Here is a 16,852-nt window from a genome sequence, read left to right as displayed (position 1 = left end):
GACAGTCCGCGAGTAGGGACCAGAAGTAGGCCTTCATCTCTCTTATAAACGTCGACGCTGTCCACGTCCTCAAAAAGAATGGATCTAATTAAAACGTTGCACTCGTCATCATGGCCGCGGCGGTGCCAAACTGGTTGCTGGTGGAAAGAAGGCAGGGGAGATGCGCGCGGCCCACATGACTGCCTCCGAGCTGCAAAAAAGGGATGGGAGTCAGATCTGGTTTCTGCGCGCTCATTGGCCGAGGGGCTGACTTCTGACACGCAGACCAGGGACCCTCCTGCCCCGTATATATAGGCCTGATGGGACTTTATTATTCTAGCATCACGGCAGCAGGTTTCTGCTAAGTTTGGAGTTACTCGCGTCACCACAACTGTATGCCTGCTTGAAGGTGGTTTAAACACAGGGGCTCAGCGGCACAAGGAGTCTGCATGTCTATTTAGACATGCTCAGCTTTGTGGATATCCGGATTCTGTTGCTGCTTGCAGTAACTTCATACCTAGCATCATGTCAATGTAAGTTTGATTGTCTGCTCTTTTTCCCCCTCTCTGATGGATATTTCCACTGCTTGAGGATCTTTTCGCCTTGGCTTTTGTTTTGGGACTTACAATGATGGCCAACCCAGAAGACAAAATTCAACGGACTGAGCAAAGGATTCTTCAGTTTTTTTTTCTTTTTTCTTGTTTTTCCTCCCAAGGATAAAATAATTATAGGGAAATAAAAAGGGTTTTCCTTAGAGAAAAACAGTTTGATGTAGGCCTAAAGTATTTCTTCACAACTTAAAATGCATGTTGAGCTATTAAAACAGACTATATTTGACTTTTCTTTTAGTAATAGGGTTAAAAAGAAAGAAAAACTTAGTGGGGCGTTGTACACATTGTTCCATCCAGATGTTGAAGGGTCTGACGAGTGGAGCTGCAATGTCTCCCCCTGGTGGTCAAGAGAGGAAACAACTAATTGGCACCAATTCGATCAACTGAATCTGTTCAACATATAGCTTAGATCAGAACAAAAATGTTGATTTTAACATTTAATTTACAATAAAACTTCTTAATATTTGTTTACAATTACAATTTTACAAATGAAAATTATTCTGAGAGAAAAAATATATATTTAAATATATCATTCAGAATTTATGTTTAGGTTAGCATGTTAAATAGGTAATTATAAAAAAAAAATAGAAATGTCACCTCACGTGAATTTGAATGCCCCCAAGTGTGCCCCCTTGTGGACAGACTTGGACACAACCTTTCAGAGTTCATGGAGAGGTCTCAGCTTGGTGTCCAGCTGGTCCACAGTCCTCCAGAGGGGGAGCTGAGGTCCACCTGCAACTTAAAGAGACAAGTTCTGACACAAACAACCAGTTTTGGGAACAAAACTGCAAACAGTTTGATATTAGGACCAGMTGTCTTTAGAAAGGAGCGACTTCTCWTCTTGTTTGGAGTGGCGGGGAAACTATTCCTCCGGGGCATAAAAGTGCTGTTCAGACCTGTTAGCAGCTGCGGAGCTTTAATATTTGGAATGCTGCAGCTCTGAGGTCCTGGTGAACACGGTCTCAGAGAGGTTGCAGTGATTATTCAGGGGTTTGTAGACGTGGCCTCCGGCTCTTGTCGAAGCTGTGCTGGAACTTGTTAGGCAGCAAGCAGMTTGTAAGCTGATGCAAAGAGCAGGAGAAGTGTTTTAGTTGGGAGGGCCTCACGTGTTTTCATTTTCAGGCTGTGAAAAACACAATCAATCCCAWCTTGTATTGGATCAGGTGAAGGACAAAGACTTCAGAGCACACAAAAAGCTCCCCCGTTTTTTTAAATTGGCACAAACAATGCTTTTAACTTCCCACATAAACAGATGGAGTCCCAGTGTGTGTGCTGTCATGAGCTTTTGTTGTCAAGCAGAAACAAAATAAGGCATAAAAAAGAGTACAAATAAATGGAAATGACTTTGCTTCTTTTTCAGGTTTTGATTTGTAGTTTTTAAAAATGTTCTAACAAAATACTCCTTTTTTTCTTCCTGCCCTGCCTCTCCCTCATCATCATCATCATCATCATCATCATCATCGTCGTCGTCGTCTCCACAACGGCAGTATCGGTTAGTACACATGCATGCTACCATCAAAACAATATACCTTAAAGACAGCTTTACCTTGTCAAGATGCATCTTTTTAGTCTTCCTCACTTTGTGAAACGTCCCAGGATGGAGTTTAGCAGCTGCTGCAGGCCACTCTGAGCAATCTCAAACCCAAGCGAGCCTTTTTTTTCGCCTCAGAAACTGGGTTGTTTCGTGTGTAGTTTTCCCCCTCTTCCTGGCCACAGACAGGTGAAGGTCCTATTGGCTGAAGATGGAGTCAGTGAAAGTTAAAACCTGAGTGTGGAGGCACCCCCAGAGCCAGGCACAAAGGGTCCTTTCTGAGGACAGCAGAGAGGTTCGTGCCTGTGGCAGCTGGCCTTGGATCAGTTTGGGGTTGACCCTCTCCTCCTCGATTTAGACAGAACAACAAAACGGCTGATCTCAAATCAGTGAGTCAAGGCCAGGATTGGATAAAAGTCCTTACAAAATAAAAGCCCATTTCTGTGCTTGAAATTGAGATTGCTCAGAATAAAGTTTGGAGCTTCAGCGACATGTCAGGAAGTTAAGCATCATGGAGTTCCATTTTCTTATTGCTGTAACTTTTATCATCTTCCAGCTATTTGGTGAATGTTTTGACAAAAACATCCTTTAAAATCATTYGACAAAACATCTGCACACAGAATTYAGACATTTGTTTTGTTCTTCCTCACACGGCATGAAAACATAAAGTAAATCTTTTCTACTCAAGGCGTTCGATGAACCTATAAGCTGGATCTTATTGAGTGTCTAAACTTTAGCTTAAAAACACACAGGTTTGGTTAGAAAAGATACAAGCAACTTTACGCACACCTTGCTATGTTTGTTAGCCCGTTGCTTCATTTCTAAAAAAAAAAAGCCCAAACAGTTGGAAAATGATTTATAGATTAGGGTAAAGCTTTGATTAGGAACAACGGCCTTGCTTTGCCAAACAGAAAAACGATCAAAGTTAAAGCAACAGATTGATTTGTCGGGTTGTTGCTGACTCGTTGCTTTCTCTGCTGCAGGGGCCCAGAGGAGACAAAGGACCTCGAGGTGACAGGGTAAGCTGAACTCTGCTGCCTTTGATTAAAACCAGCGCTTCTATAAAATACAAGATTTAATGAAATGTGGTATTTTAGCCACAAGTGTGCTGTTGTCGTCTGACCTATTAACCTCATTAGGCCACACCCCTTTGTTTACCACCTGTGTAGTTACTCTGAATCTTTATGAAAATGATACGTGTTTAAAGCTTACCACCATTATCTTTCTTTTTAGGCATATTTGCTGTTTTTTGCTAATAATAATAATAATATGAGTATTAAAATATATTAAAATAGTCTTTTTGCTCCACAAAGGTCCTTCATACAGTTTTATTATCTGTTTTCCAGGGTCCTCAAGGCCCAAATGGAAGAGACGGCAAACCCGGACGCCCTGGCCTTCCTGGCCCACCTGGTCCCCCTGGACTCGGCGGAGTAAGTCTGCTTTTTTATTTATTTCTCTTAATCAGGCATTGTTCACTGGAAGGGTTTCTTGAAAATTGGCTCAGAAAATGTATTTCTGATGGTGACAATCTGTGCAAAATAAAGCAGAAGGCCTGGATCAATCTGACCTGTTTGGMTTTCTGTTGGGTCTGACAGGAACTCATATCTGTTCTAACTTTTTGACCTTTACCCTTTTGAACTCAAAGACTCTTTAACATATAAATGACCCAGCATTTGGTTACTGGTGACTCGTTTAATTAGGAATTAGCTTTAATTCTTCACAGCGCTCCACCTAAATTTACTTTAGTGTGACACAAATGTGATTTTTTTTTACATAGTATAAAATAACTTTTTTGAAATGACATTATTATTAGAGCTTTGCAGACATTTAGCTGTATATTTTTTCGTGTTTAAAACTCAAGATTTCATCTAAAAGTTATTAGTGTGAACGTGTGTATTGTGTAAAATTAACTCATTTTATCTGTTCAACAGAACTATGCTGCTCAGTATGATGGTGTTAAGGGCCCCGATCCCGGCCCTGGACCCATGGTGAGGACACAAATGATGCTACTTTTTGTTTTATTTTATTTTATTTTATTTTATTTTATTTTATTTTACCAGTTTAGGATTATTTAAAATCTTTGCAAGCGATTCTGCACCTGATTGAAGTGCATGAGAAATTCTATATGTGTCATTAACGCTCAGAACAAAAACAGAATAAAAAAAACTTTTAGGTCAACTTGAGTTGGAAGTTATTATTATTATTATTATTTTAATCTTCTTTCTCCTTATTAGGGTTTGATGGGACCCAGAGGCCCCCCTGGACCTCCTGGACCCCCTGTAAGTCCAAAAACCTCCTACAATCTAACCCTACATGCAGATTTCATTCAAACTTTMATTCACTGTAACTTCAATCTGCACCTGCTCTTGTTTAATAGGGACCTCAAGGACATACAGGACACGCTGGTGAGCCTGGAGAGCCTGGTCAGGCTGTAAGTATTCAGTTTTTCCAAATTATCAAACACGGGAAAAAAAAAACTTGATTCACTTCACTAAAGTTTCGTTCTTCTTTTCCAGGGTTCTGCTGGACCTCGTGGCCCCCCTGGACCTCCCGGCAAAGCTGGAGATGATGTACGTTTGTGTTTGTCCGCTTTATTTCCTCTTTTTCTTTATGTTTTTGGAGACATTGTGATAGCTGTGTTTCTTGTTCACTCGCAGGGTAACAACGGCAGGCCAGGCAAACCCGGTGACAGAGGTGCCGTCGGCCCCCAGGTCAGAGATCTTTTTCCCAACAACACAAAACACAAGAAAAGTTGACTACAAGTGCAGCACATGTCTAACTTTTATTATTAATATCATTTTATTGCAGGGTGCTCGCGGATTCCCCGGAACCCCAGGACTTCCAGGAATGAAGGGACACAGAGTAAGTTTGTTTTTGTTTTTTCCCACTCTTGATCGTTCCTTTGAGTCTCACTAGATTAAAACAGAGCATGGACCAATGCAAGTTTCTACTTTTAAGTTTAATATTCCTTTAGTTTGTTTCAAATTAGTGGAAAGAGGCATCTGGCCATGTGTGATGTTGAAAATGCCTTCCATAGAAACTTGTGCTTAAAGCTTCTGTAAAAATGCACTAAAGAAGAAAAAAAATCCCTTTTAATGGGTCTTAATTACCTTTTTAATGTTTCTCCACTCATAAAGCATGGAGAAACTAMATTTATAGATTTTAATTAATGCAGTCAAATAAATAAATACCTCTTTTCCTTCTACTCTACAAAACTCCAACTCTCATTTCCCAGCATCCTCACTCGTCTCTGTGTTTRAGGGTTACACTGGTCTGGATGGACGTAAAGGAGAACCTGGTGGTGCTGGACCCAAAGTAAGGCAACCCCTTTATGACATCATCATCAAACATGTCTGAAAAATGGTTTCCCAGCCTCCTTTATTAATCTCTGCTGATTCTTGACATCTCTAACCTTTCCATTAGGGCGAGCCTGGTGCATCTGGAGCATCTGGAAGTCCTGGACTGGCTGTAAGTTTTTGATGATTCGTGTTTTCTGCACAAATCCTTACAARTCTATAAGTACTCCCAACAATAATCAGCTAGCGTGCATTTAGTGCATAAATAAAACCAACCAGTGACCGGATGGCGTGTTTTGTCCACAGGGACAGCGTGGTCAGCCTGGTGAGAGAGGTCGTSCCGGCCCTGCTGGTTCTGCTGGTGCTCGTGGTGCTGATGGCAATGTTGGACCTGCTGGACCCGCTGTGAGTAAAAAGAAATAAAAAACTTAGTTGGTTTTGTAATGAGACGCACCTGTTTGTCATCGCATGAGACGTTATGCTTCACCTGTACGCATCCTGACAGCCATGTTTGTTCTTCCTACAGGGTCCTCTGGGTTCTGCCGGTCCCCCTGGCTTCCCTGGTGGTCCCGGCCCCAAGGTGGGTGTCAAGTCCCTTTTTCTAAAAAATGTTTAAACTTAAGGTCACGGAAAGCCATTGATAGTAATAATCTTCAACCAGTTGGTTTGTCTTCTGAAGGAAAAGCTTGTTGGTATTTTTATATATTTATATAGAAATAATTCAAGCTCCAATGATTCTAGAGGCTGTTATTTCTCTAACACATGTACCCAGCAGGTAATCCTGAAACACTGTTTAACTGTGGGTGTTCTTCTGATTTTCAGGGAGAAATTGGACCCGCTGGACCTACTGGCCCATCTGGACCTCAGGGAGCAAGAGGAGAGCCTGGACCCAATGGTGCTGTTGGCCCAGTTGGTCCTTCTGTAAGTATACAAAAATATATTCACCCCTCACTTCTTGCCTTATTAATCCTTGAGCTGATTTTTGGTCCTTGATTAAGTCTTACTTTTTAAAAAATGTATTCGAAAACAGCAAACAAAAAATACTATCTCACTGATTTTCCTTTTAACCTTTCCTGTTTTGAATGGTTCTTTTTAAAACATCTACACTGTATTTAAAGCAAAAGTTTAAAAATGTAATGACCTTATTTACTTAGCATATGTTTTTGTTGTAATATTTGAACTTTRATGCCTTTTTTAGGATCTAAACCTTTAAATGATTGTTTTTGTTGAGGTGCATGTTTAAATCTTACATGGTGAGACCTTCTAATCTCTCGTCTTCTCTTCACAGGGTAACCCTGGTGCTAACGGCCTGAACGGAGCCAAGGGAGCTGCTGTACGTAATATCACACTTGATGTGGACGTCYCTTTGAGTCAGCCATGAAAACATTTAGACAACATGATCCCTCCTTCAGTGACATCCTTGCAGAAAAACACAGCCTACATTTGTTTTAGGGACCTAAAAAGTGTTATTACTACCATTAATTCCTTTGCACACCTGATATGATGGACCAACAAACTCCAGACACATAAACACCTGCCTGAATATCCAAACTACCTGTGCAGTTATTGTTGCATCACTTGGTGTCTTCAGGACCAACTTTTGCTAAGCTAACAAAACAAATACACCAACAAAATCTGCTTAATCAAACAGTTTTTTAATTATTTGTATAATTTTTGCTGGGATTCAGGTTAATTTAATCATTATTATTTTACCAAAAATAAGGCCCGAAGATTCAAAAAAACCTTCAAGCTGACTTGTCCGTGCCTCTTGTTTAGGGAGCCCCTGGTGCTGCTGGAGGTCCTGGTTTCCCCGGACCAAGAGGAGGACCTGGACCTCAGGGACCTCAGGGCGCCACTGGACCAAGAGGCCTTTCTGTGAGTGACACGAAACACATAAAAGCTGAATCTAAACATGCAGAGTGGCAAAAAAATGCTTATGAGAAAACTCAATTGGTCTGGAGTGGCCTCAAAGTACAAAAGTTATACATGAGGTTTATTTATTTGTTTATGTTTTTTTTTATAAAGTTTTTGTTTGTGTTTTAGGGAGATCCTGGCCCTCAGGGTATCAAGGGAGACACTGGTCCCAAGGGAGAGCCTGTAAGTTTGAAATTTAATTTATTAAAGTAATTAAAAACAAAAACAATGTTTACATATGGTGACACCCATCTTCTCTGTGGTCTTCCTCAGGGTAACGCTGGTCCTCAGGGAGTCCCTGGAAGTCAGGGTGAGGAGGGAAAGAGAGGACCCACTGGTGAGATTGGTGCTAATGGYCCTGCTGGCGTCCGTGGAGCCAGAGTGAGTACATCACCGTCCGTCTGTTTTAGATCCAGAGCCACATTKGAGGAGTCAGCTCCTCACTCCCGTGTGTCTCCTTTAGGGTGCTCCTGGAAGCCGTGGTCTGCCTGGTGCTGACGGACGTACCGGTCCCATTGTGAGTATCACATCCAAAAACCGGGCAGCGTTTTAACACAAAGTGAAAATTCTGTTCCTAACACGCTGCTGCTTCCCCTCGCAAAGGGTATGCCCGGTGCTCGTGGCTCCACTGGTGCCGCCGGACCTCGTGGACCCCCTGGAGATGCTGGTCGTGCTGGTGAGCCTGGCCCAGCTGGTCTCAGGGTAAGTCTTCTGTTAAGTTCTCCACCTTAGCGTTGCTAGATTTGATTGTTTACTGGATATTCTAATGTGTGTGTGTGTCTCCTACAGGGTCTCCCAGGTAGCCCTGGAAGCTCTGGACCCCCAGGAAAAGAGGGACCAGCTGTGAGTATTTGTATTTTATTTTCTGCTGGTTTAATAATGTAATGTTTTTTAACGACGTCCTTTCCGGTGAAAACAGGTGACCCAATTTTTTGTTTTGCTTCCCGCTCCAGGGTCCTGCTGGACAAGATGGCCGCTCTGGACCACCTGGCCCCACCGGCCCAAGAGGCCAGCCTGGAAACATTGGTTTCCCTGGACCCAAAGGACCCTCCGTCAGTAGACATAAATCGAGATATTAAAAATGAGCATTCTGAGCACACATTTTCTGTCCTTTTCAACTCTTATTTTGTGTATTTCAGGGAGAGCCTGGTAAGCCTGGAGAGAAGGGATCTACTGGCCCCACTGGACTGAGAGTACGTCAATAAACAACAACATACAGAAGGATAAATATATTRCCCTGAAGTCGTCAGATGTTGAACTGTATTGTGCTCTTTTTACGGTGATTAGGGACCCCCTGGACCTGACGGCAACAATGGAGCTACTGGCCCCATGGGACTTGCTGTAAGTGTCTTTAAGTTCATGAGCTGACATGTTTATGCTAAAATAAGCATTTTCAATATATTTTCAGCATCATTAAACTGTTTTTAAAAGGCATCTCTTATCTCTTTGCTGAAATAGGGCGGTCCTGGTGAGAAGGGAGAGCCGGGTCTTGCAGGAGCTCCTGGCTTCCAGGTTTGGTTCAGTCACCTGTTTTCATATAATTAAACATTTTTACAAAGAACAAAGCTAGAACATCCTGCTGCTTTAAAAACTTATGAGCTTTTGAAAAGTTTTTATACTTAGATTCCGATTTCTATTATTATACATTTTTTCAGTTTCCTTCCTGTTCACACCATTGATTATTTTGCTACTTTTAGGGTCTGCCTGGACCCGCTGGACCTGCTGGTGAGGGTGGCAAACCCGGAGAGAGAGTAAGCAAACAAACACACYTTTGGTTTCACATCATTTAGAGTACAGCAGGTCTAACCAAGCGGGTGTGTTTCTGTAGGGTATCCCAGGAGAGCAGGGAGCTTCRGGACCTGCTGGTGGCAAGGTGAGCTCACCTGTTCAACCCTTTGTTTCACAGACCACATGGATCTTCATAAACCCAGTAGATTTTCTGATTACAAGCACATAATAAACACATACATGTGTGATGCCTTCAGGGAGAGCGTGGTAACCCAGGTGTCGCTGGAGCTACTGGAGCTCAGGGACCAATGGGACCTCGTGGACCCGCTGGAACCGCTGGACCTGATGGTGGCAAGGTAAGACGARGGGACTGCTGTGGATGATTGCAAACAGAAAAAAGGAAGATGAAAGAGGAAACATTCTCTTAGCAAAGAAATGGAAACGAAGTTGTTCTTCTGTGTTTCCAGGGAGAGCCTGGTGCTGCTGGAGCTGCTGGAGCTGCTGGACATCAGGGAGCTGCTGGCATGCCCGGTGAGCGTGGAGCTGCTGGTACCCCAGGACCCAAGGGAGAGAAGGTAACTATAAATAAATATCCGCCAAAGCACGAATTGTTTCWCACTTTCCCTGTCTCACAACCTATTGTACCTCCTCCTACAGGGAGAGGCTGGACACAGAGGCCCTGATGGAAACCCCGGAAGAGACGGATCTCGTGTAAGTAATCTGTCTGTTTTTAGACGCGTGACATAAAAGARAAATTGATTCATGTCACGACTTTGTGTTTTATCTTGAGCCTTGGTCTCATCTCTCTCTCCTCTCTTTTACTAGGGTCTCCCTGGACCTCCTGGTCCTCCTGGACCCACCGGAGCCAATGGAGATAAGGTCAGTTATTTCCTTATTTGCTATYAGTAACTATCACCAAAAACACCAAAATGACTCAAATGTGAGATTTTCCAAACAAACATGAATATGTTTGACATGATCTATGGATAAACTCTGTCAAAACTATTTAAGACTGACTCAATACAACTGAGCTACAACAGTTAGCTGCAGCTGATYTTGCAGCGATTAAAGCGGAAATGGAAATGGAAACTGCTGTTTTTGTTTGTTTGTTTGTTATGTTTTTTTTCTACGAATCTGGATGRCATCTTCAAATCTATAACTCTTTGCTGTAACAAAAGATATTGTCAGACAAAACAATACCTCAAGGGTATTGTCTGAAACAAAAGGCTCTATGCTGCCATCTAGAGGCTCTTTTATAAATTGCAACTTATGACTAAATGCATTTAAAAAAATTGTAATACAATTAAAATCCTTTCTGAACAACAAACACCAGCAGCAAAGACCTCTCTAATAAGAAAGGAAAAAAGTAATTTAATTATAATTTATATTATCTTATATATTTTAACTCAGATGGAATAATTGTATTTGCTTTCTCTTGTTGGTGTATGCAAACATATTATCCCACAGATGAAATATAGTAAATTCTTACTAACGTATTTCTTATTCAGGGTGAGAGTGGATCCTTTGGACCTGCTGGCCCTGCCGGACCTCGTGGACCCCCTGTAAGAACCTGCTGTTGAACTGATTATTAATAAATATCAAAGTGTAGAGCTGTTTTGAACTGGTTTGCACAGCTGTTCTGAAGACTTGCTTCTTGTTTACAGGGAGAGCGTGGAGAGGTTGGACCTGCTGGTGGCCCTGGATTTGCTGGTCCCCCTGTAAGCCCATCGCTAATGATCTAAAACAAAATATTCAGATTATTATGAATATTTAGATCCATTACCAATCAAATACACATTTGACCTGGTATTTATTAAATCCTGCTTCCTCCGCCCACAGGGTAGTGATGGTCAGCCCGGAGCAAGAGGAGAGCGTGGACCTGCTGGAGGAAAGGGAGAAGCTGGCCCCAGTGGTCCTTCTGGTCCCGCTGGACAGTCTGGACCTGCTGTAAGCAAACTCACACTTTTCTACTTGTGCTTGCTCACGTCAAATCATAAACAAAAGCTTTGCGTTGAGAACATTTAAATGGGACGACGTATTAAAAATCTTACTCTTCCTGATATCTAGGGTCCCTCTGGCCCCGCTGGACCCCCTGGTGCCCGTGGAGAGACTGGTCCCGCTGTGAGTATGCTCCCATAAAGTCACATTTGAACACCCTGCCCCTGTTCTGTTAACACTGCAGACTAGCCTTTGATGTTTTTGCTCATTAGTTTTTTAGTTTTATCTTTAGCCTTTTGGCTTTGATAGTTTTTAAAGAAACTGCAGGTTTTTTTTGTCACAACTCTCAGGATTTTTATCTTAAATTTAGCTSTGTGTGTTTTCGGTCAGGGTGCTACTGGTTTGCCTGGTGCTGCTGGCAGAGTTGGTGCTCCTGGCCCTGCTGTGAGTATTCATTTACATTTGCAAATATTCTTAAAAAACAGACCTGAGAACTTAACATTAAACATCTACCCTGCTTTCCCCACCTCAGGGTATTGTTGGACCTCCTGGCTTCACTGGTCCCGCTGGCAAAGATGGACCCCGTGGTCTCCGTGGTGATCCTGGTCCCGCTGGTCCTTCTGGAGAGCAGGGATTGGTTGGACCAGCTGGTCCAGCTGGAGAGAAGGGACCTTCTGGCGAGCCTGGCCCCGCTGTACGTCCTTTCAGACTACCCAGCACTGAAATTTAGAGAYTTGTTCATTTTGTATTTAACAAACGTGCACACTCATAACAAKGATCACAAAATGATGAGATTTGTTTGTGTCTTCAGGGACCTCCTGGTGCTCCTGGAACCTCTGGCCCTCTTGGACTTCAGGGATTCATTGGCCTGCCTGGTGCTAGAGGAGATCGTGGTGCTCCTGGTGGTGCTGGTGCTGTGGTAAGTGTAWAATATTACTTTGTTGGACCACTGAGACTCTTCACTTAAACTCTTATCTCAAAGTGATGACTCAACAAAGAATGAACGGTGAATTTTGATGGAGTTCAAACATAAACGTTCAAAAAGAAACAAAAATCATAGCCTGGATCGCATTTCCTCTACTGTTTCTGCTGCATCCATCTTCATCAACATGCTTGGTCACACCCTTTTATTCAACGCTCACCTGAAAAACTGCAGATGGCGGTAAAAACTCTTTCATTTGTTTTTGATCTAATGGCTTTTGTTTTAATTACAGGGAGAGCCCGGTAGAGTTGGACCCCCTGGTCCCGCTGGAGCACGTGGCCCCGCTGGCAACATTGGCATGCCTGGTATGACCGGACCTCAGGGAGAGGCTGGACGTGAGGTAAAGATTTGACATGATGACCTTTAAAAGCTGCATGGGACAAAAAAAATAATCAGTGTAGAAAAGCCTGGAGACAACMGTGTTAAATATTCACACCATTCTTCATCATTCAAATTCTATTTAATTATAKCCCCATACAATATGTCCCAAAACATGGAATTAATGCCAAAAACTGCATGGCAAGATTTTTTTCTCTTTTAACATGGGAGGTATTTACAAAGCAGAACAGGATTACATGTAATTAATAATCAATATTTTGGACTTCAACTTTAATTTATTTCTATTTTTCTACACTATTGCAACCAAATACAATTACATTTTTAAATGCATTTAATGTGTGAGAAAAATATGACATAAATATGTACCAAAGCTTTTTTATACTGTATATAATTTCRGGTATTTTTCTGAAATTTCTGGTAATTTTTGTCCCAAACAGGGCAGCCCTGGTAATGATGGACCCCCTGGCCGTCCTGGCATRCCTGGATTCAAGGTAATGTCCTCACGTACATTTTAAAGCTTTTTCWTTGCCAAAGACATCCACATAAACCCGTGTTATAACCTCTTTTTATTTACTGTTTAGGGAGACCGTGGTGAGCCTGGATCAGCTGGTTCCGCTGGAGTTGGAGGTGCCCCTGGACCTGCTGGACCCACTGGAGCTGCTGGCAGACCTGGAAACCGTGGAGAGCCTGTAATTATTGTTTTTCCAAATTTCAATTCTCATCATCAACATTTATCCAGCTGCTGCACTCACGTTTTTGTTCTTGACTTTCTTTTTTGCCCTCTAGGGCCCATCAGGACCCACTGGACCCGCTGGACCTGCTGGAGCTAGAGGTGCCCCTGTAAGTACAAAAATAAATGTCCAACAGACTACAGTGTTCTATGGTTTAAGAATACCAACTCTACATTCAGGATGTCTCATAATATTGTATTTTCATCTCGGCATGAGYTTTATCAACACGATGGTCTCACCTGTGTGGTCTGGTTGTTGTAGGGACCTGCTGGACCCCGTGGTGAGAAGGGAGTTGCTGGAGACAGGGGAGATAGAGGCATGAAGGGTCTGCGTGGACATCCTGGTCTCCAGGGAATGCCTGGACCMTCTGTAAGTGGCTGCACATAACCAACAAATTTAGCCACATCTGCCATCATCGTAATATGCTTTGGACCTGCAGCAGAGAGAGAAGCTCTTACTGTTGCCGTGACACTTCACTTCACTTATTGGTGGGTTCTTCTTGTCTTCCAGGGACCTCCTGGAGACACCGGATCTGCTGGAGCAGTTGGACATGCTGGACCCAGAGTGAGTAAACTCCTGAATCAATTTTTCAGCTCTGTGCTCTACACAAACCTGCACTGTACTGYGAAGTTAGCCGAAATGTTTGCATGTTAGCAAGTCCTTATCATGCAGTATTKGATGGATAGTGAGGTTCAGGATGAAGACAATTTGTGAAAACCATTTCAAAAGCACCAATTACAAACATGATGGAATTTTGAGGACTATCTTTTTGAGTTGCCAAGTGTGTGTAACATATTTCTCCTTTTTCAGGGACCTGCTGGACCCAATGGACCCCCTGGTAAGGATGGTAGAGCTGGTGGCCATGGATCTATGGGATCTCCTGGTGCTCGTGGACCTCCAGGATACTCTGGACCAGTGGTAAGCACAAATTTACATCCACATTATCTACTTAACATTTTTAGTCTCGTGTCTCCTTCTGGATATCCACTTGTTACTGTTTGCTGCATATCAATCCACTGTCTTATCCATCTTAGGGTCCTGCTGGACCTCCCGGTCCACCTGGACCTCCCGGCCCATCAGGTGGTGGATATGATGTCTCTGGATACGATGAGTACAGAGCCGATCAGCCTGCTCTGAGAGCTAAGGACTATGAAGTTGATGCCACCATCAAGTCACTCAACACTCAGATCGACAACCTGCTCACTCCTGAGGGATCCAGGAAGAACCCTGCACGTACCTGCCGTGACATCAAACTCAGCCACCCCGACTGGAGCAGTGGTAAGCTTGACTTCATCTAATAGTTGCTTGAGTGACAGCTAGTATGGTTTAGTTGTCTTTTCACTGCATGTTTTTTGGTTTTCTCGACCCAGAACAAAAAGATAAGCCTGATTTTCTTGACTTCCTGCTTCTCAGGATTCTACTGGATTGACCCCAACCAGGGATGTATCAATGATGCCATCAAGGTCTTCTGCGACTTTACTACCCGTGAGACCTGCATCTACGCCCACCCCGAGAGCATRGCACAGAAGAACTGGTACAGAAGCACAGAGACCAAGAAGCACGTGTGGTTCGGAGAGACCATCAACGGTGGTACCGAGGTGCGAGGCCGGCCATWTCACTCGTTTTGACATCTGATTTTGTCTTCATTCAAACACTGACTTATCTTTCTTTTTTTGTCTTTTTGCAGTTTACCTACAACGACGAGACCCTCAGCCCACAGAGCATGGCCACACAGCTGGCTTTCATGCGCCTGCTTTCCAACCAGGCCAGCCAGAACATCACCTACCACTGCAAGAACAGCATTGCCTACATGGATGGTGAGAGCGGCAACCTGAAGAAGGCTGTGGTGCTCCAGGGCTCCAARGACGTGGAGCTCAGGGCCGAGGGCAACAGCCGCTTCACCTTCTCTGTGCTGGAGGATGGCTGCACGGTGAGTCGATTTTTGTCTTTCTTGATTTGTTGTATTGTGTCCTGCATTGTTAGAACAAAATGGATTCATAAGACACTATTCTGACATGTGTTTTTACCTTTTTGAACTCACAGACACACACTGGTGAATGGAGCAAGACAGTGATTGAGTACAGAACAAATAAACCAACTCGCCTGCCCATCCTCGACATTGCACCTTTGGACATTGGTGGAGCTGATCAGGAGTTCGGTTTGGACATTGGCCCAGTCTGTTTCAAATAAATAGACTCATGATAAATTAACACCAAAAAAGAGAGAAAGAACAAGAAAAAAACCCAACATCTCTGCCCTTCCTTTCGTGTTGTTTTTTTTTTCTACCGAATGCCGATTTCTCCCTACGCATCCACTTGCTTAAGATGGGCAACTATCGGAGAGGACTAAATGGACTGAATGGAGATTTTGTGCACAATGCAAATTAATACAGCCACCCAGAGGGACGCGGGAAAACACCTTGTTGTGGGACATCATGACACCGTTTTTTTGTAAAAAATAAAAAGAAGTGTAATAAAAAAGCTGAAAGTACGCATCACTTTGTGGTCTTTGTATATCTTCCAAAGAAGAGGTTTAAAACCACAATTTCCAAGAAAAACAACAACAAAAAAAAGGTTTGAACTACCTCATGGCTGCGCTCGAAGAAAATACTATTGACAAAACCCAAGTCCACAACCGAGATGTTAAGACTTCTAAAGCTTCAAGGTTTGTCCTGCTTGGAAGGTGCTTAGTTACTTGAAGCAGAGACCAATGGTGCTAAAATGCAGCTGTGGAGCAAACCACTTTTTTACTGTATTACTTTGTATTGACCTTTGAGGAGTCTTGCATTTATCCTGCTGATACTCCCCCACTTTAAGCAGGTGGAATGTTCAAAACCCCCATGTCTGTTCTCTTTTTGTTTTTATTTTGTTCATCGTCTGTTTTTTTTTTCTGTCCAGGCTTCTTTTACCCTTTAAGTCCCACTCTCAGTGTTCAAACTGACAGCAGTTCCCAATTGTTTCTAGCCGGCCTTTCTTTCTCTCAAACAATGACACCACAAAGTCTATTGTACCTATTTTGTATATGTGAGATGTTTAAATAAATTGTGAAAAGTTCTGAAATAAAGCATGTCCAGTGTTCCAAACCCCACTACACATGCAGTGACTTTTATGTTTTAATATCATTGACAGAGGGTCACTGTTTTTTTTAATTTGTTTTTGTTTTGTTTTTACGTTTGGCTGGTGATTTTTGTATCAGCATTGACTTAAAAATTTTCCTATTGTGGAAGCACAACCATATCAGGATTCACCCTCCCCCGAAACTTTTTCTTGCCTTTCGTCGGCACATCAAATTTTGATGTATGGAACGTTTCTGTTTACACTCTCCATGTCATTGTGTTATTACGAACATGCATTGTTTCTTGTAAATATGCAACCGCCCATGTTGCTTTTTTTTCTTGCATAAAACAGCTTTTGCATCCAAATAAAACTTCTGGGTTTGGATCAAGGCTTGAACTACAGTGATGCATGAATTTGGTCGTTACAATCGGTATGGGAACCAGGCATTCTTGCTATTTCCATTTATTTATTCGTGTTGTCCAAAATGTCAAGGACCAAAGTTGGTTAAATTAAGTTAAAACTGATATATGTAGGCTTATCATTCCTTGAAGAAGTGCGTGTCGCCCACGGATTTGTTATCACATGGGGATGACTCAACAACTAAACAAATTTTAGCTTCAGATCAGCAAGAATGACATTTTTATGTTAGCTAAAGTGGATTAGCTTTAGTTGAGATCTTAAATCCAGTTGTCTCTAAAAGGGAATAGTTAAATATGTATATCTAATGATGACTTAGAAAGTTTAAAA

At 42.6% G+C, this 16,852-nt stretch overlaps 1 protein-coding gene and 1 long non-coding RNA gene across 4 annotated transcripts; one reads left to right on the top strand and one right to left on the bottom strand.

Moving 5' to 3' along the window:
* Positions 1-328: 328 nt before the first annotated feature.
* On the top strand, positions 329-16,489 carry col1a2 (collagen, type I, alpha 2). 2 transcript variants are annotated; one of them, XM_014011255.1, is made up of 50 exons: positions 329-512; positions 2,078-2,082; positions 3,105-3,140; positions 3,468-3,551; positions 4,053-4,109; positions 4,356-4,400; positions 4,499-4,552; positions 4,638-4,691; positions 4,779-4,832; positions 4,930-4,983; positions 5,383-5,436; positions 5,545-5,589; positions 5,724-5,822; positions 5,944-5,997; positions 6,240-6,338; positions 6,706-6,750; positions 7,194-7,292; positions 7,461-7,514; positions 7,605-7,712; positions 7,795-7,848; positions 7,935-8,033; positions 8,121-8,174; positions 8,285-8,383; positions 8,471-8,524; positions 8,619-8,672; positions 8,790-8,843; positions 9,029-9,082; positions 9,160-9,204; positions 9,317-9,415; positions 9,527-9,634; positions 9,717-9,770; positions 9,885-9,938; positions 10,568-10,621; positions 10,724-10,777; positions 10,899-11,006; positions 11,127-11,180; positions 11,388-11,441; positions 11,530-11,691; positions 11,809-11,916; positions 12,212-12,319; positions 12,756-12,809; positions 12,900-13,007; positions 13,105-13,158; positions 13,311-13,418; positions 13,560-13,613; positions 13,860-13,967; positions 14,084-14,327; positions 14,463-14,647; positions 14,737-14,979; positions 15,093-16,489. In XM_014011255.1, exons 1-50 carry the CDS (start codon positions 443-445, stop codon positions 15,237-15,239), a joined length of 4,059 nt encoding a protein of 1,352 aa, XP_013866709.1. In that variant the 5' UTR covers positions 329-442; the 3' UTR covers positions 15,240-16,489. The 2 variants fall into 2 exon arrangements, with proteins under 2 accessions (XP_013866709.1, XP_013866710.1); XM_014011256.1 differs by lacking the exon at positions 9,317-9,415.
* LOC106519538 (uncharacterized) lies at positions 661-3,085 on the bottom strand. 2 transcript variants are annotated; one of them, XR_001310456.1, is made up of 3 exons: positions 2,137-3,085; positions 1,188-1,651; positions 661-927 (listed from the first exon to the last, which is right to left on the bottom strand). It is a non-coding gene; the product is annotated as an uncharacterized LOC106519538 (long non-coding RNA). The 2 variants fall into 2 exon arrangements; XR_001310457.1 differs by having other exon boundaries at positions 1,193-1,651.
* Positions 16,490-16,852: the final 363 nt, after the last annotated feature.

The sequence above is a fragment of the Austrofundulus limnaeus genome, unplaced genomic scaffold (genome assembly GCF_001266775.1).
Source record: "Austrofundulus limnaeus strain Quisiro unplaced genomic scaffold, Austrofundulus_limnaeus-1.0 Scaffold78, whole genome shotgun sequence".
In the NCBI taxonomy this organism is placed as follows: Eukaryota; Metazoa; Chordata; class Actinopteri; order Cyprinodontiformes; family Rivulidae; genus Austrofundulus; species Austrofundulus limnaeus.
The sequence above is the reverse complement of the archived record's forward strand: the minus strand, read 5'-3'. Positions and strand labels throughout refer to the sequence as shown.